The sequence below is a fragment of the Zootoca vivipara genome, chromosome 2 (assembly GCF_965207765.1).
Source record: "Zootoca vivipara chromosome 2, rZooViv2.hap1.1, whole genome shotgun sequence".
In the NCBI taxonomy this organism is placed as follows: domain Eukaryota; kingdom Metazoa; phylum Chordata; class Lepidosauria; order Squamata; family Lacertidae; genus Zootoca; species Zootoca vivipara.
In genome coordinates, this window is record NC_142584.1 from 84273207 (window position 1) to 84298055 (window position 24849).

Sequence of the window (24849 nt, forward strand, 5' to 3'; positions counted from 1 at the left end):
GCAAGGCGTGGCCACACAGGTGAAGTCCTCAGCTTGTGCTGGAGAGGCAAGGAGTAGTCCCCCAGGTGAGGCCACTTGAGATCTCACTGCACCTGGTGGCAGGAGCTGGGAGGGATAAAAGCCCAGCATTTCCCTTCAGCTCTTTGCCACAGCAATGCTATCCCTGCCTGGTTGCATCTGGCCTCCTGCTCCTTGGACCCTCGCCTTGTCGACGCCTTGCTCCTCGACCCTTGGACCTTCGCCTTGCTTCTTGTTCCTTGGACCTTCGCCTTGCTTCTTGTTCCTTGATCCTTCGCCTTGCTCCTGGGACCCTTGCTTTGCCTTCGCCTTGCTCCTCTACCCTTGGACCTTTGCCTTGCTTCTTGTTCCTTGAGCCTTCGCCTTGCTTCTTGTTCCTTGAGCCTTCGCCTTGCTTCTTGCCCCATGGACCTTCGTCTCTGCCTTGCTCCTTGACTCTGCAACTGCCTGCACCTGTTCCTGCTTCTTCACCACCATCTTGCCTCTGGTCCTGACGTCCGCCGACCGGACCGTGACAGCCAATAGACCAGGGAGGCTACTTGCGTGGCAATTAAAGAAAAGGAAAATGGAAAGGTTAATAAACAGATTAAAAGTGGAAGGGACGGGGATTGAAAAGCCCAAAGAAATTAGGGAAGTATTTGAGAAATTCTATTCTAACCTTTGTCGAAAAGAAGAAGAAAAAGAAATGGGAGAATATATAAGTAAAGCTAAATTATCTAAAATAGCAAAAGAAAAAGTAGCTAAAATTAATGAAAATATAACAGAAATAGAAATTAGGAAAGTAATACAAAAAATGAAAATTGGTAAGTCCCCGGGGCCTGATGGAATCCAGATAGAATATTATAAAAAATTAGATGACATATTAATAGTGGATTTGAGTAAAGTAATGAATGAAATTTTGAATAAAAGCATAATACCGGATTCTTGGAAAGAAGCAATTATAACTTTATTACCAAAACAAGATAGCGATTTGGATTCCCCAGTAAATTATAGACCTATATCCCTGCTAAATTGCGATTATAAAATATATTCAGGAGTATTGACCAATAGGATAAATTTAGTATTAAATGAAATTATTCATGAAAATCAGGCGGGATTTGTTAAAGGAAGGCAAATTAAAGATAATATTAGAAATATAGTTAATATAATTGAACCTTTAGAAAACGATAGAGGAAAGGAAGCGGCAATTCTGACAATAGATGCGGAAAAGGCCTTCGACAAGGTGTCGTGGGCCTTTCTAAGGAAAACTCTAGAAGAGCTAGGAATCGGGGGGGAATGAGAAGGGGAATTGGAGCAATTTATGAAGAACAGAAAGCGAGAATTGTTGTAAACGGAATTACATCTAAAGAGATTCGAATTAATAAAGGTACAAGACAAGGATGTCCGCTATCCCCCTTGCTGTTTATCATAGTATCAGAAATTGTATTGAAGAATATAAGAGAGGAGAAAGGAATAGAAGGAATTAAAATAGGATACAGGAGATATAAGGTAAGAGCGTTCACGGACGACATAATCATCACCACTGAGAATCCACTGGAAAGTATCCCCAAGGCACTTGAAAAGATAAATGAATTTGGAGAATTGGCAGGGCTCAAAATAAATTGTAAAAAAAGTGGCATTCTTACAAAAAAATGTAGAGGAATTGGATCGAAAAAAATTACAAGAATTAACAGGAACTGAAATTAGGGAAAAAATAAAATATCTAGGGATCTATATGACGGTCAATAATATAAATTTATTTCAAGAGAATTATGAGAGAACTTGGAGAGAGATAAGGCAAAAAATGGAAATGTGGTCCAAATTGAAGATCTCCTTGTTAGGTAGAATTTCGATAATTAAGATGAGTGTCTTGCCCAAGATGATGTTTCTGTTTCAGAATCTACCAATTCTGGGGGGCTCAAAATGCTTTGACAATTGGAAAAAGGACATCAGTAAATTTATTTGGGAAGGAAAAAAACCAAGGATTAAATACAAAGTGTTAATAGATAAAAGAGAGAGAGGAGGGTTAAGTCTTCCAGACTTAAAGTTGTATCATGACGCAGCTGCATTATATTGGTTAAAAGATTGAGTTGAATTAAAAAAATAATGAAATATTAGATTTGGAAAGTTCCAGGTTGGGGTTTGGATGGCACTGGTATATGTTGAGAGACAAAATGAAAGTATTTAACAGCTTTTGGAACAATATCATACGAAAATCAATATATAAAGTGTGGAAAAAAATATAAAGCAACATTGGAGCCGAAAACACCTTGGTGGATATCGCCTAAAGAAATAATAACAGTTAAAAAAAAACAAATATGGAAAATAATTGGCCAGTGTATAAAGATTTGTTAAGAGAGATAAATGGGACCCTGAGGTTAAGAGAATATAATGAAGTTCGGAATTATTGATTATTGTAATGTTTGGTTGCAATATTTTCAAATTAATGAAAGATTTAAAAAAGACAATACAATTGGATTTGAAAAAGAAATGTCTAAATTTGGGGAAATAATATTGGAGGGTAAAAATAAATATATAAAATATATATACGATTTGATATTGGAATGGGAGACCAAAGAAGAATTAACAAAAAATGTAATGATCAAATGGGCGCAAGATTTGGGAAAAACGATAATGTATGAAAGTTGGGGGGGGAGATTGGTGTAACATACTAAGGTAGTGTCTGGTATGGTAAAGTTGATTGCCATCTGTATTCGTGTTGGAATATTGGAAACTAATTCAATATTCAGATTGCAGGGGTTTTTTTTTGCAAATGATATACCAGAAGTAGGCAGAACATCTAGCAAATAAGCAGCTGCCTACAATTTAAGGGAAAATACTAACTGGGACAACTTACCTCTCTCTTCTCCCTCCCCCTCCCCTTTTATTTGAAGAACCGTGTGATAGGATTTCATGTTCTTGGACCTAATGCAGGGGAAATTACACAAGGCTTTGGAGCAGCAATAAAATGTGGTCTCACAAAGGAATTACTTAATGATACAATTGGTATACATCCAACTTGTGCAGAGGTAAGCGTTTCAGTACCACTCTCATCTTAGAACATACATTTGTGGCATTTTGAACTGATTTACTTCTCTACGATAACTTAAGGATCTCCTATCTTTAAACAAACAGCCACTCCTTGTTCTGTTACATCTCTTTGTTGCAACACGTGTGTTCTTTTTTTCTCCCCACTCCCTTGTGATTCTTCTCTCTCTCTGTGGTCCTGGGATAAACACTGCCTAGGAGGCATGACACTGAACATTACTCTTTAAAACAAGTCTTTGAAAACATATTTATAATTTTTTGTGCTTAAAGAATCACTGCTACCCTTTTTTTTACACATTGGGGATTGACGCTCACAGTAAGATAATTCTGTGTTAGGTTTTTAGTCCAGTTACACAGTCGCAGCCAGAATGGTGTTGAATGGAATCTGGATTTCTGAATCGTATTAATAAAAATAATTTGTGGATTTTTTCCTCTCCCTCGCAGGTGTTTACTACAATGGATATTACAAAGGCTTCGGGGCAAGATATCACTCAGAGTGGCTGCTGAGGTTAAACCCTGCTGTTTTAAACTGTTTCCTGTTGGTCCCACTTACCTATGTTGAAGATTTTAGGAAGCATTCAGATATACACAGGTAAATGAATATCTGAATGTTGTATTTTGCTACCACAAACATTGATTTTATAAAACTTCAATGGCAGGTGGTGGTGTCTGCAGGAAATGGCAAAACAGCAGGGGGTAAACTTAATCCTGACTTGCTTAGAAATTGCACTTTTGTGTATTTTTGAAGCTTTGGCTCTGAACCCCATCTGGAGGCGAGTCATGGCTGATGACTTCTATGCAAAGTTGGGAGAACCTATTTGTCCAGTCAGTAGAGATTCCTTCCAGAGGAACTTCTGAATCATCCAAGTGAAGTTTAATTCTATTAATTTCAGGGCTTTTGTACAAATGCAACAGGCACAGTGAATGTATAGTTAATAACATTGGCTAGCAACAGCTATTGACCTTGATGAGTCAGTAGTGCATTTTGTTAATTGTTAACCTGAATTGTGAGATATGTTTGCAATGTCTATAAATATCCCCGTTTACACGGTCGTAAGTTGGAGAGTGAGTTTACGAAATTAATGTGTTATGTCCCTATATGTATCATAGCTCACAGGACACATAATGGGATGACTTGATTTTTTTTTTATCAATAGGTACATGGTCACCAGAGAAAGCAGACATCCTAAGTCACAAAATTATCACTCTTACCATTTTTTTGGCGTTTCTCTAGTTTTTCCTTAATAACTTTACCCCAGATTTGACTACTCAGAAAAAAAAACCCAAGTAGAGTCTAAATTGTTTTATGGTAATATTAATATGTTCCCTTTTTATGCAATAAGTACATTGTTTCAGCCATAAAATGGAATGCATTTGGTCTAGATTAATTGTATGCAGGTGATTAGCTTGAACTGTGTCATAGCAATAAACACTGGTTTATTGTGCTTTATAAAAAATTCCAGTACAGTGAAAACATGAAGCCCCATTGGCATTCCCTACTTACTTTGAGGAATGTATGCTTGAGTTTAGTTTATTCTGTGATTAAAAAGTATCTTCTGAAATGCATTATTTCATTATCTGTCCATTATCATATGAACAGGTTTTTTTTAATCTATTTATGGTGTATCATGAATTTAAAGTTCAGTAAATGAGCAATGTAATTAGTTGTGCACTGTCCTGAGGAAAAACTTACCTCTTTTCAAACAGAAATATCTCTTACGACTCAACATTTGGAGACCCAGAAAAGCTTATGGGATGGGCATGTTACTTCCCCATGCCCCATCAATCATAAAAAAGCATCGTCCAACAGTATGAGCAGTCTAGCCTTAATGGCAATCATCGTCTTTTCTCTTACTGGGGCACTGAGTATGGTGGGTGGGGGAAATGGCACAAAACCTAATGTTTTAAAAGGGTGTTTTAATAGTGGTGTTGGAAATATTTTAAATACAGAAACTTGAAGCCCTCAGTTTTCAAATGCACAGAAATTCTAAGTGTAAAATTTGCTGTTGCTGTCCCTCTTAAGGATGCTGCAGCAGAGCTGACTGCTAATCTAAGAGGAGGAGGAGGTGCCTACTGAGTCAGTGAGCTACAACTGTTTTACCAAGATGTAAAAATATTTTAAAACAAAAATCTGTTGTTCACAAAAGGAATATTAATAGCAACATCAGACATCAGAAATTGTACATGCCTTACTGGAGGCAACTGCTAGATAGCAGATGTGATTCAAAACAGATTTAGCAGGAAGAAGACGATGTCATTACACTGAAAGTATTAGCAGCATGTGAATAATTCCAAATTAAAATCAAAGTATCAATGCAATTTAAATTTCCGCCTTTCTCCCTGCTTTTACCAGTGATTTTAAACTTTTTTTTTCATAAGCAGGGATAAACATGGGCAAACTTTTTCTGTAAGTTGACTGCTAATATGCTCTTCTGATTCCATAACCTTCCATGTTATTCATTACGCTAGTTCTCCTTGGGGCTTCTTCACAAGCGTATACGCACAAAGGCAAAAACTGCACACTAAGGCAAAGCAAATTTTGTAGTGTGGCACACACTATGCGCGCGCGCACACACACACACACACACAAATCTGCCCTGTGGGAAGGATTGCAACAGGGGGATGCAGGCAAAGACCCACTCTGAGCCTGTGCCAGCTGGACTGTCCGGTGCTGCAGAGTCTTTCTACTACCAACTGCCCTGTGGGAACGAGCCTTGTGACCTTCTTGTATGTTCATATTTTGTGTGTGCTTATAAAATTGTAATGTTAATTTGTATGCCATCTTGGAGGGATTTGTATCCTGAAAGGTATAATATAAAAAATTGTAAAAAAATAAATAAAATTGAAGCAGTTGCTGAAGGGTACAGTAGCCATGCTCTCCACGTGACAGGACTCCCATCACATATGAACTTGTAGGAAACCTGCCAGTCGCTGCTTTCCAAACACAATATTCAATTCATCAATATAAACACTTGTGTAATATGTGACCTGACGAGTGAACACTGGGTGTGTGTTTCCTTCATATTTCTTGTTCCCGTTCTTTGGTTGAGCAACAATCCTCTCTTCACACGGGTTAAGAAACAAATTGACTAATTTTTTTTGGGGGGGGGGGAGTCCTCAGCTTCAGAAGTCCTCAGCTTCAAAACACTAAAGAAGCCTTTATAGACCATGCCTCTTACTTTATGCATTCTACAGTAGTTCAGGTCAATAAGAAGAAGTAGAGTACAGGACCATGTTAATAATTACATTTTAGCTAGTTTTTTTTCAGTTTCTATCTCTGAGAAAATCAGTAAAAGAAAGGCTGAGACCTTACATGATTTTGGTTTATGTTTTAGCTAAGTTTTGATAGCTGAAAAGTGCTCTACATTTTCAGCTGTAGTTTAAATGCTTCAGGAAAACACAAGATTGACTTTCTGAAGGTGTGGAGCATTACAGATCTTTGCCCAAGGCTCTTGTCTATTTTTATTGGGCCAGCTCTGTTGACAGTGTTGGGCAATTAGTTCTATCTTGAACAGAGTTGTGAAACTCCCAAGGATTTTGTTCCTGATAACACCGTTACGGGAAGGCATGATCAAATTTTAGATTAAATACATAAGCTCACACCAATAGTATTTGTCAAAGTATTTAAAACTTTTGGTAATATGTAATTTCAGGACAGCTCAGTTGGTAGACCATGAGACTCTTAATCTCAGGTTGTGGGTTTGAACCCCATGTTGGGCAAGATTCCTGCACTGCAGGGGTGTTGGTCCCTTCCAACTTTGTGATTTGATGCCAGCTAAATTTGGTGTATCAACTAAAGCATTGCACATGCAGAATAACTTCCACTACTACAAAAGAACTTGCCCTTCTACCCTATCTGCCCCTCCCAATCTGTTCTGGGTTTCCCCCCAACTCTGGGGCAGTGTAGGGTGGGGGAGAAAGGGAAAGTTCCTTTGTGCTCTACAATGATTTAGTTATATAACCATACCTCTGTAAATTATGTTAGTCCCTTAGCATAACAGGCCATGTTTGGGTAAGCATATGATTCTATTGCCACGTTAACATAATATTGTAAATGAAGCTGTGTTGGCCCATGGGAAATTCTGTAGTCCAGGCACGTCAAACCTGCGGCCCTCCAGATGTTTTGGACTACAATTCCCATCTTCCCCAACCACTGGTCCTGCTAGCTAGGGATCATGGGAGTTGTAGGCCAAAACATCTGGAGGGCCGCAGGTTTGACATGCCTGCTGTAGTCCATATTAAGGCAATAGCTTACTTCAGCCAACCAAAATGACAAAATAGTGCACACATTTTCTCAACACCTAAAACGCTTCATTGGACTCGATGGTAAGCTGAGCAATGTGGGCGAGAGAATGGTCCAGTGTAGAAAACCACGTCTGCGTTGGCTGAACTTCCAGTGGAATGGGTGAGGAAGCCAACCTGTTGCCCTCTAGGTCTTTGGGATAATTCCCGCCAGACCAGCACAGCTGACACACAGGGTTGATGGGAGTTGTAGTCCAAAACAAGGGTACCAGGTTGCCCTCTGGGAACATGAAGCATTAGCATTAGTAAAGCCGGAAGCACTGTTACCGTATCAATAGCAGACCAGGGGTTGCACTAGATGACTCACAGGGCCCCTTACAATTCTATGGCCACTGTGGAAACGGGATGGCCGGCCCATTGGCCTGATCCAGCGGGCTAGTCTCATGTTCTGGTTAAGACAAGTCCCTCCGGCGATCAGGCTTTGCCCTAGAGAGGAGATGGGATTTCCTTGCTGTGTCTCGTGCTCCTTCCTGCACACTAAGGCAAAGCAAATTTTATAGTGTGGCACACACTTTACACGTACATACATGCGCGCGCGCACACACACACAAATCTGCCCTGTGGGAAGGATTGCAACAGAGGGATGCAGGCAAAGACCCACTCTGAGGCCTTTCACGGGAGGACCAGGTTGCGCTACCCGCCCTGCTGCTGGGAACCGGCGCACGTGCCCGCCCTTCGCGTGCCTGCAGCAGGAGATGCGCCTCGGGCTCCAGGCAGCTTCCAGAGAAGCGAAGCCCCGCCGCGCCGCCCTTTCCAGCGGCTTCACCTCGGCCTTGGGTGGGAAGGGGAGAGCATAAGCATCCCGGCGTGGACTGCCTTGGGCCCCGTCAGGCCCTGGCTGCTTCTAGGCAAAGCTACGCTGCCCGCCCGGCGGCGCGCAACAAGAAAGCCGTCGGTGGGGGAAGTGCGCGCGCCCTCCTTGGCCGCCCACGCTCCTGGAAGGTTCGGGCGGGTTCCGGAGGTGGAGGGGGCGCGCGGGCGGTTGCCATTCCCACCTTGCCATCCCCAGGGCCGCGGTGTGAGAGGTTTTTCCTCTGGAAGGGCGGCGCCAGGCGGCGAGGGGCTCTTCACACCGAAGCGGGAGCGGGAGCGGGAGAGGCTGCGGCAGCCTTTCGGCCAGCAGGAGACAAGGCAAGGTGCCCCTCAGCATCCTGGGACCCTTCTCTTCCACACAGCCTTCCCTTCTGCTCATTCCGCAATCCGCCCCCCCCCCCCAAAGCAGAGCAGGATTAAGACCTTGAGAGAACCCAAGCACTTGGGAGGTTGGGGTGTTCCCATATTATATATGCATCTAGTTCAAAATATAAACAACAATAAACCATAAAATGAAACGAAATGAAGTGAAGTGAAACCTACAGTAAAATGGAAAATAAGGCTTATTTTTGTGTAAATGTAAAGGTAAAGGGACCCCTGACCATTAGGTCCAGTCGTGGATGACTCTGGGGTTGCGGCGCTCGCTTTTGGCGAACCAGAGCAGCACACGGAAATGCCGTTTACCTTCCCACCAGAGCGATACCTATTTATCTACTTGCACTTTGACGTGCTTTTGAACTGCTAGGTGGGCAGGAGCTGGGACCGAGCAACGGGAGCTCACCCCATTGCGGGGATTCGAACCGCCGACCTTCTGATCAGCAAGCCCTAGGCTCAGTGTTTTAACCCACAGCACCACCCGTGCCCCTATTTTTGTGTACTTCCACTTTACTTGTATTTGGGGTGGGGGGTGGGATCCTCCCCACTTTTCTAATTGCAAAGTCCTCGATAAGATCTTCAAAACTAATGTTACATTCCATTCCATACTTAGTAGAGATAAGGCATCCAGCCTGGTAGGGGTGCCAACTTGAATAAAATATGGGGGCGCAAGTAAGCCCTTCCCTGCATAATCGACCACATAATGCAGTGCACATTATGCCATTTAAATGGCAATGCCCCTCAGTTTTGGTGGAGCACAGTGCCCTCAAATATTTTATTGGGGGTGGGGCTGAAGACCCCTTGGCCCCTAGGACTTGGCTCCTATGCAGCCTGCCTTGTTTGTAGTTGTTCTGTTGAGATTTTCAATACACTTCAACTGAGAAAATGAATGCTCAGCAATTTGTGGCCGTTAATGTTAAAAATCTAGCAATGGAATACTGCCGTGGTGCCCCCTTCCTTTGATGCCCTAAGCACATGCTTATTTTGCTTAATGGTTAATCCTGCCCTGCCCTGAATTCCAGGATGGAGGAATGGTGAGCGACGCACCTGGTGCCTGGAACTGCCCCTACCCACCTTCTGCCCCAAATTTACTAATAGTAAGCAGCAGTACAACTGCTGGACTGGGAACTGTGGCATCACCTAATATATCTTATTGTGCTGCCTTTGGCCCAGCAAGGGCACTGGCTGCTTCTTGTTCTTTCTGTAGCATCATCTGTGCACATGGTGCTTTGCAAAGGTCAGGTGTGAGAGGTTCCCTGTCCCATGGGGCTAAGAAGGAAGCCAACAGCAGCAGAAGTAGGGAAATGGTGGAGGAAGGGGAGGGAAAACCAGGCAGGGTTAAATAGAGGATTATTTCCATTGCACATACTTTGTATTCGTTACAGTAAATGTAGCATTGGCTACACACACACACACACACACACAACTGGCCTAAAATGTAGCCAGGTTTGTTTATTTATTTCTCAGTTCAGATCAGAACTGATTTGGGGAAGAACACATCAGAACACAGTATTTCCTAAGAAATGGCAGGATAGATATTACTGTGACTAACATTGTTGTGGGTATACCGCATCCCAAACCAGTGGTGGGGGGACACAGTGGATGCAGAGTAAATGGGAGTGTGTACATGACCACTGTTTCTGGAAGAAGTTGCCTTTTGTTCTTCTGAAGAGCTGTTCTGGAGCTGACTAAAGGCTCCTCTAGTCCAGTATCTTGAGACCGCAGCAGAGCCAGCCAAATGCTTCTAGGAATTCTTCAAGCAGGGAACGAAGGCATCCACCCTTCCCTCATCAATTGAGACCCCAGCAATTGTTACTCAGGCAGTGCACTGCCTTTGAACATGGAGCTTCCATTTAGCAAAGATAGCTAATAGCGGTTGGTACACCTATCTTTTCAGGACCTGGCTACATAAAGCCTTTTAAATATAATCAGAGATCTAGTAGCCATCAACACATCTTGTAGCAGCAAAGCCTATTAGTTAACTATGTATTGTGGAAAGATGGGCTACCTTTATTTTTGTCTTGAATGTACCTCCAGTCTGTTCTACCAAATGATCCATAGTTCTAGAATGGGGGGGGGGCTTCTGTCTTCTTCTCAACACAATTAATAACGTAGTACATTCCAGCTCTTCTCTATCTCCATCATTTGATGAAAAAAATGCAGATTCCATGGTAAGTGGATATCAGCAACAAAGACAAACTAGGCAGTTATTATATTAGGGAAAATGGAGATAAATTTGGGTTTTAAAAAGTCAGTACAAGCCAAACTGGGGGGTAAAGTGTCCTTAGAGAATAAAGCCCCATCTTCAGGTGCCATAATTTCCTCCAGTTTCAGATCCTGCTGTTTGTTTTTAATGTTACTTATATTGACTACCTGCCTTCAAAAAAAGAGTTTATTTTCTTGTTATGTTTTATTGCTTTAATCCTTGTTGTGTTCCACCTTAACAGTCTTTACATTAACAGTTAGCAGTTACCATATTGGAAGGAGTGAGGGCTTGGTACTACTGCAAAAATAACAGGGCAGGAAAGCAAACTTGGAACTATTCTATTTTATCTTAACAACAGCCTGTGATAATTGCTAACAATTTATGACTTCCACCAGCAACCATTCTTATAAAATGTTGATTATCTATAGACTACAGTGCAACCTCCATAAACAAGGAGGTAAGTTGTGCATCCTTCAAAGCCCTGGGTTTTTGTTTGTTTGTTTTTTAGTATTGAACTGGGTTCCTGGAGAAACATGATGCGTGCACAAAATCCAAGCTGTTTTTACAAATGGGATTTTCCACTTCTTTATGTAAATTCATGTTTTTGGTTTTTGAATTTCAGGTAAATGTTTTATTGATTACTAGTATGGTGAATCTTCTGCACCAACCAGAAATCAGCATAGGGTCTTATTTGTTCTGCACCTACTAGCCAATAGCTTTTGGTAATGGATATAGGCCAAGGGATTACCAGTGCTATAAAAAAGCAAAAACGAAGAGGTTCCAAGAAAAAAAGGTGAATATGGTACTATATTAAGATTCAACATATTAACTTTTAAATTATCCTTTTGGGTTTATCTGCATGTAGCTTTGAAAACCTTTTTGAGTTGTTGTTGTTGTTGTTGTTTAGTCGTTTAGTCGTGCCTGACTCTTCGTGACCCCATGGACCATAGCACGCCAGGCACTCCTGTCTTCCACTGCCTCCCGCAGTTTGGTCAGATACAGGGCCGGCCCTACATGTAGGCTGGGTGGCGCAGGGCACCATGGCGCCGGCCTGCCAGGAGGGCGCCGCGAGCTACGCCGGTCCGCTGGCCGGCCGGTCCGCTGCGCAGCTGCGCCCATCCGCCCACCGCGCTGGGAAATGGGGTGGGAGGGCACCGGAGAGATCGCGCTGTGCCTGCCCGCCCGCCCACCGCGCTGGGAAACAGGGCGGGAGGGCACCGGAGAGATCCGGCGCACCATGGCGCCAGGGGCGCTTAAGACGGCTCTGGTCAGATACATGTTGGTAGCTTCGAGAACACTGTCCAACCATCTTGTCCTCTGTCGTCCCCTTCTCCTTGTGCCCTCAATCTTTCCCAACATCAGGGTCTTTTCCAGGGAGTCTTCTCTTCTCATGAGGTGGCCAAAGTATTGTAGCCTCAGCTTCAGGATCTGCCCTTCCAGTGAGCACTTGGGGCTGATTTCCTTCAGAATGGATAGGTTTGATCTTCTTGCAGTCCATGGGACTCTCAAGAGTCCCCTCCAGCACCATAATTCAAAAGCATCGATTCTTCGGCGATCAGCCTTCTTTATGGTCCAGCTCTCACTTTTTGAGTTATGCACCCTTATATGCCTCATTGTCACATTTCTTAAAAAAAATGGGTTGGATTCAAGTTGGGTTCAATTTTCTAAGTCTTTAACCCCTTTCTGCTATTTGTAGATTTGTGAAAGCTGATGGTGGGTATTCAGCAATAAGTTGCACTCCTCTCAGCACGTTATAAAAGGCACCCCCTTTCTTATTATTTCATATGTCCATATACTGAGCCCTAAAACAATCCTGAAAAGCACAATAAATATACGCCCGCCCCAGAGCTGAAAGACCAATGCTGAAAGTGTCACGTAATGTCAAATGTAGGCTCCTGCAAACAAAAATTAGTTAAAATGTTAAGTCCTAGTAAAATCAGATTAAGGCTTTCTTTTTGAAAAACCTCTTAACTAGGAAAATGCATTTTTCCTAGGCACTTTAGAAATTTGTTTTGTAGAAGTTTGTGGGTGGGTGGGGGTGTACTTTCTGGCATGCTAGACTCACTGGGATTAATGCATCCTAATGCTTAAGGCAGGAATGTACTTAGCTTTCAGGAACTTTTAACTAGCCTGTATCCAGAAGAGACCTCAGTTACCGGTACAGTTCCTGCCTTCTGCTCAAGGCAATAGCTTGGCAGTCTTTCCAGCATTCCTGCAGTCAGGCGTGTGTTTCTTGTGTGCTTGGGATCCTGCAGACTGTTTGCTGTGTTTTGTTGGTGTGCCTGCGTGCCTTTTGTTCCAAGTTGTACATTTTAGTTCCCCTCAGGAGGGAACATATTTGTTCTTGCGATTGTTAGAGCTGGCTACTGGAAGCCAAAGCTACGTTGCTGATTTTGCAGTTATATTATGTTTGATGTGTTCACCTTTTACTTCTATTTTCTGATTGCTAACTGCCAGCAAAGTAAACCCAGCATTTTTTTTTTTTTTTTGAGATTCCATCGGTCCAGTCGTGACCGACTCTGGGGCTGCGGCACTCATCTCACGTTATTGGCCAAGGGAGCTAGTGTACAGCTTCCAGGTCATGTGGCCAGCATGACAAAGCCACTTCTGGTGAACCAGAGCAGCACACGGAAATGCTGTTTACCTTCCCGCTGTAGCGGTACCTATTTATCTACTTGCACTCAGGCTTTTCCCCCATTTAACCACCTGTGGACCATTATTTGTCCTCTATCCCCTTAATGGCCCATCCCCCAGGCAATGACCTCATGAGGAAGCTAGCCTGGTTTATATTTTAACACTTGCTAGGATAATACGGATTAGAAGTCTGACGCCCACAAACTCATAACAGATGCAAGATATAAGATGACCTAGTTTCTGAGGAACCATAATGTGGCCCATAACTCATAATAAAACATGACAATCGTGTTATTTGTGATTAGCTGCATGGTCCTTCAGCTGTGGAACCATTTTGAATTAAATGTATAGTTAAACTGGTACTATATTAATTTTATTTGGGATATTTTGCCCTGTGGTAGAATTGCTGGTATATCTTTCTGTTGGTCTTTACACTTCTCTGTAAAAAAGGAAGTAATTATCCTACCAACTTCTCTAAATTTCATGTATATTTTAATATGTCAGACTAAACACGTGATAGATGGGGAGGGGGAATATTCCGTGATCTAGCAAGGAACAAAAGCTGTCAAAACCAGGCATTTGTATGGTTTGCACTTCTAGATTAAGTGCGTGCATACAAAATAATATACAGGGGAGAAACTCCTGCATTTATTACGCAAAATATTACTTCTTTTTCAGAACATTTAATTTTTTTAAAAAAAAATTAAATTAAATTTTCAAATTTTACATCTCAAAAAGAACATCTTGCATTACAGCCAACAACTTCCCTCCCTCCCCTTCCAAGGTTCTTTTAATTTGACCACCATTCCAGCATATTTTTGTATATTCATCTAATTCAGTTCTCCTATCTTAAAAGGTAAAGGGACCCCTGACCATTAAGTCCAGTCGTTACCGACTCTGGGGTTGCGGCGCTCATCTCACGTTATTGGTATTGGAATATAATATATATATATATGCTAAGAATAATATTGGAGAAAACTGGATATTGTAACTTGCTTAACCTAAATCATATATCCCAGTTTTCAGTGGCCCTTTAAAGTACGCTTCACGCAGAGTATACACAGTCAGAAGTTGACCTGGCTAAGAACACACCACCAAGAGCGTAGGGAATTATCTCCCTTATATGAAACCCCTTACTAACTGCACACTTGTAAAAGTATGCAGATGAAAATACAAACGGTTGGGTTTCTTTAACTGAAAAAACAAACTGACTCTAAAGAGACTTTAAACTAAAGATAAATGCTTTCTCCCACATTCCCACAAACTCCCACATAACTCCCATTAAACTACCCAAGAATTAACAGCATTCTAGCATTATAACTAAGCAATCATACTAAGATTCAACTAAGGAATCTCTTAAACTAAGAACAACTGAGAGAGTGGTCTACTTAGAGAGGAATCAAACTGAAAGAATTTAACTAAGAGATGCAGAAGGCTTTCTGGCAGAGCCTTATATACAAGAAGCATAGCCCACGCCTGTGGGCAATTAACAGAAATCACCTGCACCTGTTTCTCTTAAACAGACAGTATTTACATTAGACCGGCTCTAAAGTAACGACTATTCAAAAAAACCAACAATTGGCCGAGGGAGCCGGTGTACAGCTTCCAGGTCATGTGGCCAGCATGACAAAGCCGCTTCTGGCGAACCAGAGCAGCACACAGAAACACTGTTTACCTTCCCACTGTAGCGGTACCTATTTATCTACTTGCACTTTGACGTGCTTTCGAACTGCTAGGTTGGCAGGAGCTGGGACCGAGCAACGGGAGCTCACCCCATCGTGGGGATTCGAACTGCCGACCTTCTGATCAGCAAGCCCTAGGCTCTGTGGTTTAACCCACAGTGCTACCAGCATCCCATTCTCCCATCTTACATCCCTTTTAAATATAAAAATATTCATTCAGTAGCACCTTAAAGACCAACTAAGTTTTTATTTTGGTATGAGCTTTCGTGTGCATGCACACTTCTTCAGATACACATTTTACATTGCGTTTTCAACTGTACGCAATTATTTTCTACATACTCAGCAAAAAATTTCCACTCCTCTTTAAATACCTGTTCTTCTTGCACTCTTATTCTACTTGTTAGACCTATTAACCCTGCATATTCTATCATCTTACATTGCCAATCCTCCTTGATAGGGACCTCCCTCACCTTCCATTTTTGGGCTAACAAGACCCAAGCCACCATTGTTACATACATAAATAAGTTTTTATGACAACTGGGTACCTCTATCTGAACCATTCCTAACAGGAATGCCTCTTGGGGTTCTTTTTGGGTGGGTGGGTGTTTTAAACATTTTTTTCATCTCATTATATATCATTTCCCAATATTCTTTAACTTTTTTTGCATGCCTACCACATTTGAAAAAAGGTCCCTTCCATTTCTTTACATTTCCAGCACAAATCCAATTCCACTTTATACATCTTAGCTAGTCTACTCAAGGTTAGATACCATCTATTAATCATTTTCATGTAGTTTCTTTTTCTTTTTCAGAACATTTTTAGGCAGGCTTCCTCAAACTTGGCCCTCCAGATGTTTTTGGCCCACAACTCCCATGAACCCTAGCTAGCAGGACAAGTGGTTAGGGATGGTGGGAATTGTAGTCTCAAAGCATCTGGAGGGCCGAGTTTGAGGAATCCTGTTTTTAGGCATGCTTTGCCCTATAAGCAATCATGGCTGAAAGCCATATTAAAATTTAGAGTCATGGGAAAACAAAAGTATTGAATTCTGTGGTTTTATATGAGGACACAAATCTTTTTTTCCTTAGTAAGTCTTAAAATTAGGTGAATGCAACCTCACATGAGCAACAACACATGACATATTACACTGTGTCATGATTTATTTAACAGAAATAAAGCCAACGTGGAGATGCTATTGTTTCATCATGTTAAATGTGGTTTCTCTTCCGTTTTCACAAACTGCATTGTAGTATACCGTATTTCTTACCTAATCCAAATTTCTATTTCATTATTGTGAAGATTAACTTTTGAAGATGAGGTGCCTAGAATTGAAGAGCATCTAAAACCAAAGGCGATACCACCTCAAGTGTAAGTATATTTATACATACATACATACATACATACATACATATTATCTCTGGAGATCTGTCTCGAATAGAATCTAAAAATCTAAAATTTGTAGCATATGAGCACCCTTGTCACTATCCTGAGTCTTGTATACCAAATATGTTTTAATTCTGTTTTGCTAGCATTTTTGTGCCCGAAAACAATTTTTCCACTCCAAAAAAAGGGTACTTTGATTGTTTATTTGTTTGGGTTCACATACTATATAAAAACTTGCTTTATTTCATTCCCTCCCCACTTGAATTTTAGAACTTTGAGTGCAATGTGGCCAGTGGAAATAGGGTATGCTTCAGTCAGTACCATTTCCCAAGTGCTGTTTATGTATGTCTCTAAAAAGTTAAATTATTCTTCCTGCTGCAGATTTATAGGAAAGGGCACTGCCTTTCTTTCCTTTGGCTTCAGATTAATTAAGAGCTACACCCAGCAAGGTTTAGATATCATTGGAGGTAAGAAGATGTAAATTCTACCCAGTTAAAGATAAAACACCTGTAGAAACATTAGGATCCACCTCCCCTTTCTTTTGTGTATCCTTCCAGTCATATAAATCTAGAAATGTTGTTTGAAGTCATGGCCTAAAACCATCTTCTTCACAATTCCTTTTAGCAACCTATAGTAACAGGAGCAAACGACTGGTGTTGTTAGATGGGAAAGGATTTTTCAGTCTGGATTTGCTTCCTACTAATCGTTTGGGTAAGGTAAATCTATAGTCTGCTTTCAATTTCATTTCACATTTGTGTGTTACTTTCAGGTGGAAGAATTAAACAAAGTACCAAATAGTGTGCCCACTAAGAGCTTTATACCAGCCTCTGCCACTTCACATTTGACTAGTGTCTCTAATGATCTGTCTTTTTGTTTATTTGTTTTAAACTATTTTTCTGATGACATTCGGCAATATTCAACAAGTAATTGTGCAATGGGTCTCCCTTGTGTGTGTCGTACTGCAGGGGGTTGGGTTGAGAGAAACCCTACAACAGATTTAGGAGGGGTGGAGTGGGGTGGGGAAACCCCGTTGTGCGATGAGAAATCCTTGAGTTGACAGAATGCCCGCCTTAGTGCTACATTGAATTCCACCTTTAAGGGTTTTGTTTTCAAGTGTATTTTCATTTTGTGTCAGTCGTTTTGATCAAGTAGCCCAGATTTCTCCCTTTAAAAAAAGGAAACAGAACATTAATTTCAGCATTAATGTTATTTTTTAAAATCAAAGTAAGTATTAGATGTTGTTTATTTTCTATTCCTGTATAGTGTGTACTGTACTTATACATGTCAGTAGCATTGTGAGGGGTGTCAGTTTGCATTTCTTAGTGCAGAGAGTATTGATCTGATGTGTAGAGATCTATCCTATTCTAATTAACTCAAGAGGGTTCTGGAAGCTTCTCGACCTTCCAATCGGCAAGCCCTAGGCTCTGTGGTTTAGACCACAGCGCCACCCGCGTCCCTTATAGCAAATTAGTGGTGGATTTATACTGGACTGCCCAGACATCATTCCACTTCATTACTTGTTCTGCGATGTTTAATATCACATAGCTGCTGTCTGGAAGGGCAGCACAACAAAAGTGGGGCTAAATAAATAAATAATTGGAACATTTTTGAGTATGAAAAGTTACAGGATTTCAGCTGGAAGTCACAGCCCTGTGTACATGCAGGTCCCACAATCTGCCCATTAATTCAGCCCATTAATTCAGCTATCCAAATGTAAAGAATTGTGCCCAAACATCACTATACACGCTGCAGATTTAGCCCTCTTCCTTACTTCCTTGCTTGTTTGTGGTTACTGGGCAGTGGCAGCAATTTTTGGGAAGAAACCATGCAGGGAAGGAGCAAGTTCAGATACAATGATAGAATCATGGAATTGTAGTGTTCGAAGGGACCCTGAGGGTCATCTGGTCCAATGCCCTGCAATGCAGGAATCTAAGCTAAAGCAAAGGAGATCAGGAGAGATCTGACAGATCAATTTCTCCTTTGTCTCTCTTTTGATGGTTGGCTGCAGCCAAATCAAGAACAAACCATGGAGAGAGACTGGGCAACTCCCAGATTAGAAATGTTCCCATAGGAAACAATGGGAGTTATGGACTCATTATGCTAGTGCTTGTCTAATGAATGATTTCCAGGGAACACATTGTGTTCTGTAAACTGGACTAGCATTTATCTTAATCTATTCTTTGAGGTCTCCTAGGTGAGGAGCCATTCATATTGATAAATCTGCTCTATTCAGTGCCCAAAACCTTTTCCCTCTTTCTGTTCTGCTAGATACAAAGCATGAAATTGTTCACAATCCTATACCAACTCAAGTTAGTCATGTTGAACATAATTTTAAATATTTCTTCTATTGAATTGTAGAATATGAATTTTCTACTGATTTTAATGACTGTCTCCTGAGTAGTTCCATTGAAGATGGAGCCAATAGTATAAAGCAGTTGGATTAGCTGAGCTTGTATTCAACTACTTGCCAGGAAGACATAGGAAACCAGAAATTCTATGCTGGTGATTGAATGGACTGGTGGAAGAAGACAGATCTCGCCACCTCTCCTCTCCAGATCTACTTGGTGGAAGGCTAGTTAGAAAAACCTGCCTGCTAAGTGGTAGCACCTTTGCTGGCTGCCAGAGGAGAACACTTCCCTTTCTCTGTAGCCAGCATGGAAACACGTGCTAGTACTGTAGCGCCTTTGCATCTTGTTTCCCTCACCCCCTCCCTATCTAGTAATGTTTGTGGATTTATTTACAAGGCTAGATTAGATTACCAAAGTATTATTATTATTATTATTATTTTTAAAAACCTTGTTTTTGTTCAACTTTTCAGTTAGAAGAGAGTTGGAGTTTCCAAAGTCTCAGCTCAGCTCGGCAAGAATCATCACTTACTCTGAAAAGTATAATGTCTACTTTGTTCTGCAAAAAGATTTCTCAATTAAGGTAAAATTGTTTTTTTTTTGTTCTTGATACAAATGGTTTTTTTTCTCATGAGAAGAGAAACGATTTGCAGATTCTGGCAGCAAAGTAATAGGACTTCAGTATCTCCCTGTTAGCGAAGATTTAAGCAGCATGTGAGCATATAGAACTAGCTATATGTCACTTTCAGAGAAGTGTAACCGAGCCCAAGCATTTTATTTTAAAGTTCAAAGCAGCTTGAGGAAAAGGGAGTTCTGAGTAGAGAAACTGGCTGCGGAAAGTGTTAAGTGCTCCACTTCCATGTGCAACACCTCTGCTTTAAATTACTCACTTTCAAAGCCACATTTCACTTTTAAAAGCAGTGTTGAAGCTCAGTTGCATGCCTTTGCATGTGACATGTGAAAACTGTTGTCTGCTTGAGCTGCCCCTGTTTACCTGAAACTCCAGGTTTTTGGTAGCTGTCCCTGGTAATCTACTGTCCCTGCTTGTACAACCATCCCCCTCCCCTTTTTTTCCTTTGACTGTTTGGGGAGATTTTGTGGGTGCCTTCTAAACATTTACAGAGCAATCCTAATTATTAAGCTTTACTAATTATAGGAAGCCAGTGTAATTCAGGCTAGCATAACTCACATCCACATAAACTATCCCATTCCAAATTCAATTCAGGAGCTTTCGGCAAGGGCTAATGCCAAGTGTAGGGGACCAAGTTTTGAGGTGTGGGCCCTGAGTCACATGAGTAAGCTGAACAGGGTTTGGAATAGGTAAAAGTCTCTCTTTGCCCCAACCTGCGCCTGCTCCTCCTCTGGAATGTCCCTTTTAGTTCAGCAGCATCTGGCAGACCAAAGGTTTCCCATACCTGCCTTAGCACATTACTAGTAGGTAAGGCTTAGTCATGCTGGCCACATTACCCGGAAACTGTCTGCGGAGAAACGCCAGCTCCCTCAGCTTTTAGAGTGAGATGAGTGCCGCAACCCCAGAGTCACCTGCGACTGCACCTAACTGTCAGGGGTACCTTTACCTTTAAGCTTTACTGAATCAGTGGGCACTACGCTTGAGTAAGCATGCTTAGGATTGCAGTGACAGTTTTGCTCTGTAACCGAAAGCACAGGCATCCCATTTGCTTTTTCATTCAGTTCAGAGAGACTGTTGCAAAGGTAATGAATACAAGCCTACAGCAGTCACAAAATAGCATTTAAAGAGGTTCTGACATTGATGCATCTGTGAGGATAGGAATGAGACAGGTCCCTATTTCCACTTGCATGATGCTAGAATTTTCAACACTGCTTATTGCTTTGGTAATCCATACAGCATTTTTTGTCTACTCTCCCATATCTGAGCTTATCAATCTGGTTTGCTTGTCACAGCAAGCCAAACTATAGTGTTGGTGGATGTTGTTCAAAATTCAGAGTTTGAAAATACCGTATTTTTCCGTATATATGACTAGGTTTTTCCCCCTAAAAAATAATCTCCAAAATTTGGGGGTGCCTTATACACGGATAGATCTTCCCCCATTTTCTTAAACTGGAGTCCTCAAAAATACATGGGGGCGTCTTATAGACAGAAAAATGTGGTATAAATGTATCAGGAGACGTATTGTCTCAAAACTATGCAGGATGTTGCTTTCCTTTGGGTTGCAAGAAAAAACAGGTTAAAAGTATATATTATAAACTGAGGGAAAGATTTAGGATTGCTGGTAATGTTTGATATTTTGGAGTATATCTGGACAGTGAGTCATAATTTTTTCATTGTACACTAGTATAGAAGAAAATTCTTTTATAGTAATAACCAGATGGTACATGACAACAAAAAAGTTCCATAAAATGAATGCAGTGCTTAAAACGTGAATCTAATACTGAAAGGGGTTTTCCCCCTCATTTATAGTGAAAGCATGAGAATGCAAAGAAATTTTGGATACAAATTAAACAGGCCATGGAAATAATAATGCAGAAATAGTAATAATACTAAATTATAATGCAGAAATAGTAATAATAATAATAAATTAGAACCCACTTTATTTTTACTGACAAGGAAAGAAAGTATGTGCACATTAAAGAGAGTTAACGTTAAATGTTATTTGGAATGTTGTAAAATACAAGATCTTTGACATCAGTATTTGTTTTTTTAAGGTTTACAACAGGAATTATACTGAGACTTGTTCAGCAGAAAATCCAGGTTTTGGACGGTTAACCTTTATATCATTCAACCCAGTGAGAGATGAACTCATCGGTGGAGGAATCAGGGGAGTAAAGGTATTGCCATTGTCATTTTATTTATAAGCCACATTTTCCACAAATAAATCTGTGCACACAGTGAGTTCACAGAAAAAAATCAAAATACAACAAGAATACATAGTAAGCCATATAATAACAATGCAACATAACACACACAAACAAATCGCCAGCAATTAACAGTTCATTTGACCTAAACATTTAAATAAACATACACATTACTAATAGATCAAGTCAAAATATATATTAAGCAACAGTTGCTCTTTTGGCAGCTGTTCCCTTCTGAAGGCTTTTTAGGGCTGGATGGAGGGGCAAGACAAGTAGAGATAGCCATCCTCTGATGTCCAACATAATCAGTTACTCCTGTGGAAACAGCTCCCTTCTTTTTTTTTACAAATCATTTTTTATTGATTATCCAATAAAAACAGCCAATTAACATATTCATCAAATCATAATAATAATCCAATTAAAAACAATAAAATAAAAAAAACCAAATTACAATCCAAATTATTAATTATTAATTTTTCTGGGCTTCCCATAGTCTGGACCTCTGAAGTATGTCTCCTGGTGTCTTTCGTTCTCTCCTTGTTTAATTACCTCTCTAATTTCCTCTGTTGAGATCGGTGTTTCCAGTAGTGACCTATTTTCTTGTGAAATCTCATTTAATTTATGTTTTTTTATATATATTTTCTCTTTATTTTCCTTAGGTGCCTTCTAAAGTTCTTTTAAAAAATTACAAAAGTTTTTCCTTATTTCTTTTGGGTCATCTATTATTTTATCATCAACCTTAATTTCACTTATAATATTTTCACTTTGTTTTTTCCTCAGTTGCCAAACCAGCAACTTCCCAATTTTATTTGCAGACTCAAAATTTTTCTGTTTTAGCAGTTTGATGTTCCATTCAACTTCTTGATTTACAATAATTGAGAAATGAGATTGCAGCAGCTTTGCCCCTTGTCTTTTATCTTTATCAAGTCTTTCAAGTCTAAGTAAAGCTGTGCAGTTGAATACTTAATTATAAATAGAAGTTCATCAATCACCTCTGCAATCCAAACACCAGGATGAGAATCTCTTTGAAGTCTGAGCTTAAACACCAGGGACTGTATTGCAGGTTTTTTCTCAGTCTTCTTCAGTCCAGACTATGTCTGTTTATTGTCCAAATCTAATTATTTTATCAAACAGATATTTTTGGCTATGAGAGTGACTTCGGACTGCCAGCTGTGTCGTGCTCTGGGACCCAGCGTCCTGCCACTTGCACCTTGATGCAAGCTGACAATCTCGGACAATATGCGGGTCTACAAGACAGTCCTCCCCCACCCTGGGGAGTCTGCCAGGGCTAATTATCCCCATATCAACCCTGAATTACTGGCATGGCTGAGGTCCAATCGTGTGGGAGCCAGCCATTTCTCACCATCGGAAACAGGAATCTGGAAACAGCTCCCTTCTGAAGGGATGTAAAAACAATACAGAGGCCTGGGCAAGTGGGTAGCAAAATTCAAAAATGACCTGTGCAAAAGAGGAGAGAAAGGCTAGCCTGCTCCCTGCATGGTATCTGTTTTGTAACTAGCCAGACTCAGCCATAGAAATGTCATTTTGTGGTGGGTCCCCATGGTGTTTTCCAAATCTACCCGCAGGCCCAATAAGTTTGGCAAACCCTGCTTTTGTTTGTTTGTTTGTTTATTATTTGAAGAGTCAACTTCATGATTCCATGGCAGCTTACAACACTGGATACTTTCAGGCATATACAAAACAATCCTTGTAACATTTTAGACAGAAGGCACCTTGGAAGCTGGTTAATCACACCAATTCCGTAAAGAGGTGTGCTTGAAAGCATTGTTGCCAGTCAGTCTTCAGCAGAGGGGACATTCTAAAGGTGCATGAACACTAGAATTATGTTTTCCTGCATTACGTTTGAAGGCATGACACCAAATTAATGTAACTGGGAAGCTGCATGTTTAGGGGTACTGATCAGGAAAATCAGGATAAATGAGGCCTCTTAATTTTGTGAACCACTCACCGGAATCCAGATTTTATCACTTATTTGTATATGCATTATTATTCCATGGAAACTTCTGATTATGTCACTTGGTAATGAACTATTGAACATTAATATTGATTTCTGATCCACATAAATATTTATTATTCTTTTTCTACTGAATTAGGTGGATTAAGTTGAAGAAGAAGAAAAATCTTTTAATGCTTGTTTGGTACAGAAACCTGTAAAACTATCATTGCAGCTCCCTGATGAATAGTTTGCCTGCTAATAAAAGATTTTTTGAGAATAGATTAATTGGGGGGGTTCATTAATTATATAATACATATTTCTATTTTAAAAGAACATGAGGATTTCTTCTGTCTGGTTCTAGCAGTGTCCTTCATAATAAAAAAATAAAATAGCACACTTTCTGAACTGTAAATCCCTTGCCAAAAGGATTTTGACACAGTTCAATCATATGCATATTTACTTGGAGATAAATCTCACAGTGTTCCAAGTAAGTGTCCATAGGACTGCAGTCTTAAACTTCTAAATTTCCAGCTGATGCTATTTAAGCTTTTCAACTAAGTTTATAATATTTTCTCTTTTAGATTTGGAAGTTTAAAGAAAAGAGGATCTCAGAAGAATCTAACATCTTTCCAATGTGCAATTATGGCCTTTTCCCCAGGTACATGAGTTTGTTTGAATTTTGGAATGAGCATTTAGACTGGACAGACCAGACCAGATGCCTGTATATGTGCACCTTATTTCTTTGATGCAACCCATCACAATTTATGTATGTGAGTTTGAATATATAAATATGTGGAAGTATAACTATAAAGTATCCCTTTCCATTTGTGATTCAAGCTTTCTGGTGCTCATGGAGCCAAAATATCACTCACACACAAGCAGACTCAGAATAACCTTAGGTTTGCATATATGCAAACATTGTTCAGAATATACATGGTGGACCAACACCCCTGTCCTAATAGCCTCATCATAACCATAATAATGTTGAGGGACTTAGAGCAGGGGAAATGGGCAACAGATTAAGAGAGGAAGAGACACATAGATGAGAGAGAGAGAGAGAGAGAGAGAGAGAGAGAGAGAGAGAGAGAGAGAGAGAGAGAGAATGAAATATCATATTGTCTCAATAGATCAGCTCCTGGTTAATACTGAGAAGCTATTTTCAAATATGCTTGGGGCAGAAGTGAAAGTTTTTAATTCAGCTAGGATCTGACAGGTGTGTGTCTACCCCCCCCCAAAAAAAAGTTTACACAAATTCTATTTTAGCTCACAGCTTT

At 40.6% G+C, this 24849-nt stretch overlaps 2 protein-coding genes across 3 annotated transcripts in view; both read left to right on the top strand.

Annotated features, from left to right (window-relative positions):
* Nucleotides 1–5904, top strand: part of LOC118080754 (thioredoxin reductase 3) — a 35636-nt gene extending 29732 nt beyond the window's left edge. For both annotated transcript variants that reach the window (XM_035106482.3, XM_060271400.2), the window contains exons 15-16: nucleotides 2892–3026; nucleotides 3490–5904. In XM_035106482.3, coding sequence (XP_034962373.2) covers nucleotides 2892–3026; nucleotides 3490–3558 — 204 coding nt within the window. In that variant the 3' untranslated portion in view covers nucleotides 3559–5904. The remainder of the gene's footprint in view (nucleotides 1–2891; nucleotides 3027–3489) is intronic.
* Nucleotides 5905–7251: 1347 nt separating this feature from the next.
* The window catches only part of LOC118080053 (uncharacterized), an 81873-nt gene continuing 64275 nt past the window's right edge, over nucleotides 7252–24849 (top strand). The window contains exons 1-7 of the mRNA XM_088663274.1: nucleotides 7252–11534; nucleotides 16355–16423; nucleotides 16820–16905; nucleotides 17063–17149; nucleotides 19257–19366; nucleotides 21469–21591; nucleotides 24157–24233. Coding sequence (XP_088519400.1) covers nucleotides 11467–11534; nucleotides 16355–16423; nucleotides 16820–16905; nucleotides 17063–17149; nucleotides 19257–19366; nucleotides 21469–21591; nucleotides 24157–24233 — 620 coding nt within the window. The 5' untranslated portion in view covers nucleotides 7252–11466. The remainder of the gene's footprint in view (nucleotides 11535–16354; nucleotides 16424–16819; nucleotides 16906–17062; nucleotides 17150–19256; nucleotides 19367–21468; nucleotides 21592–24156; nucleotides 24234–24849) is intronic.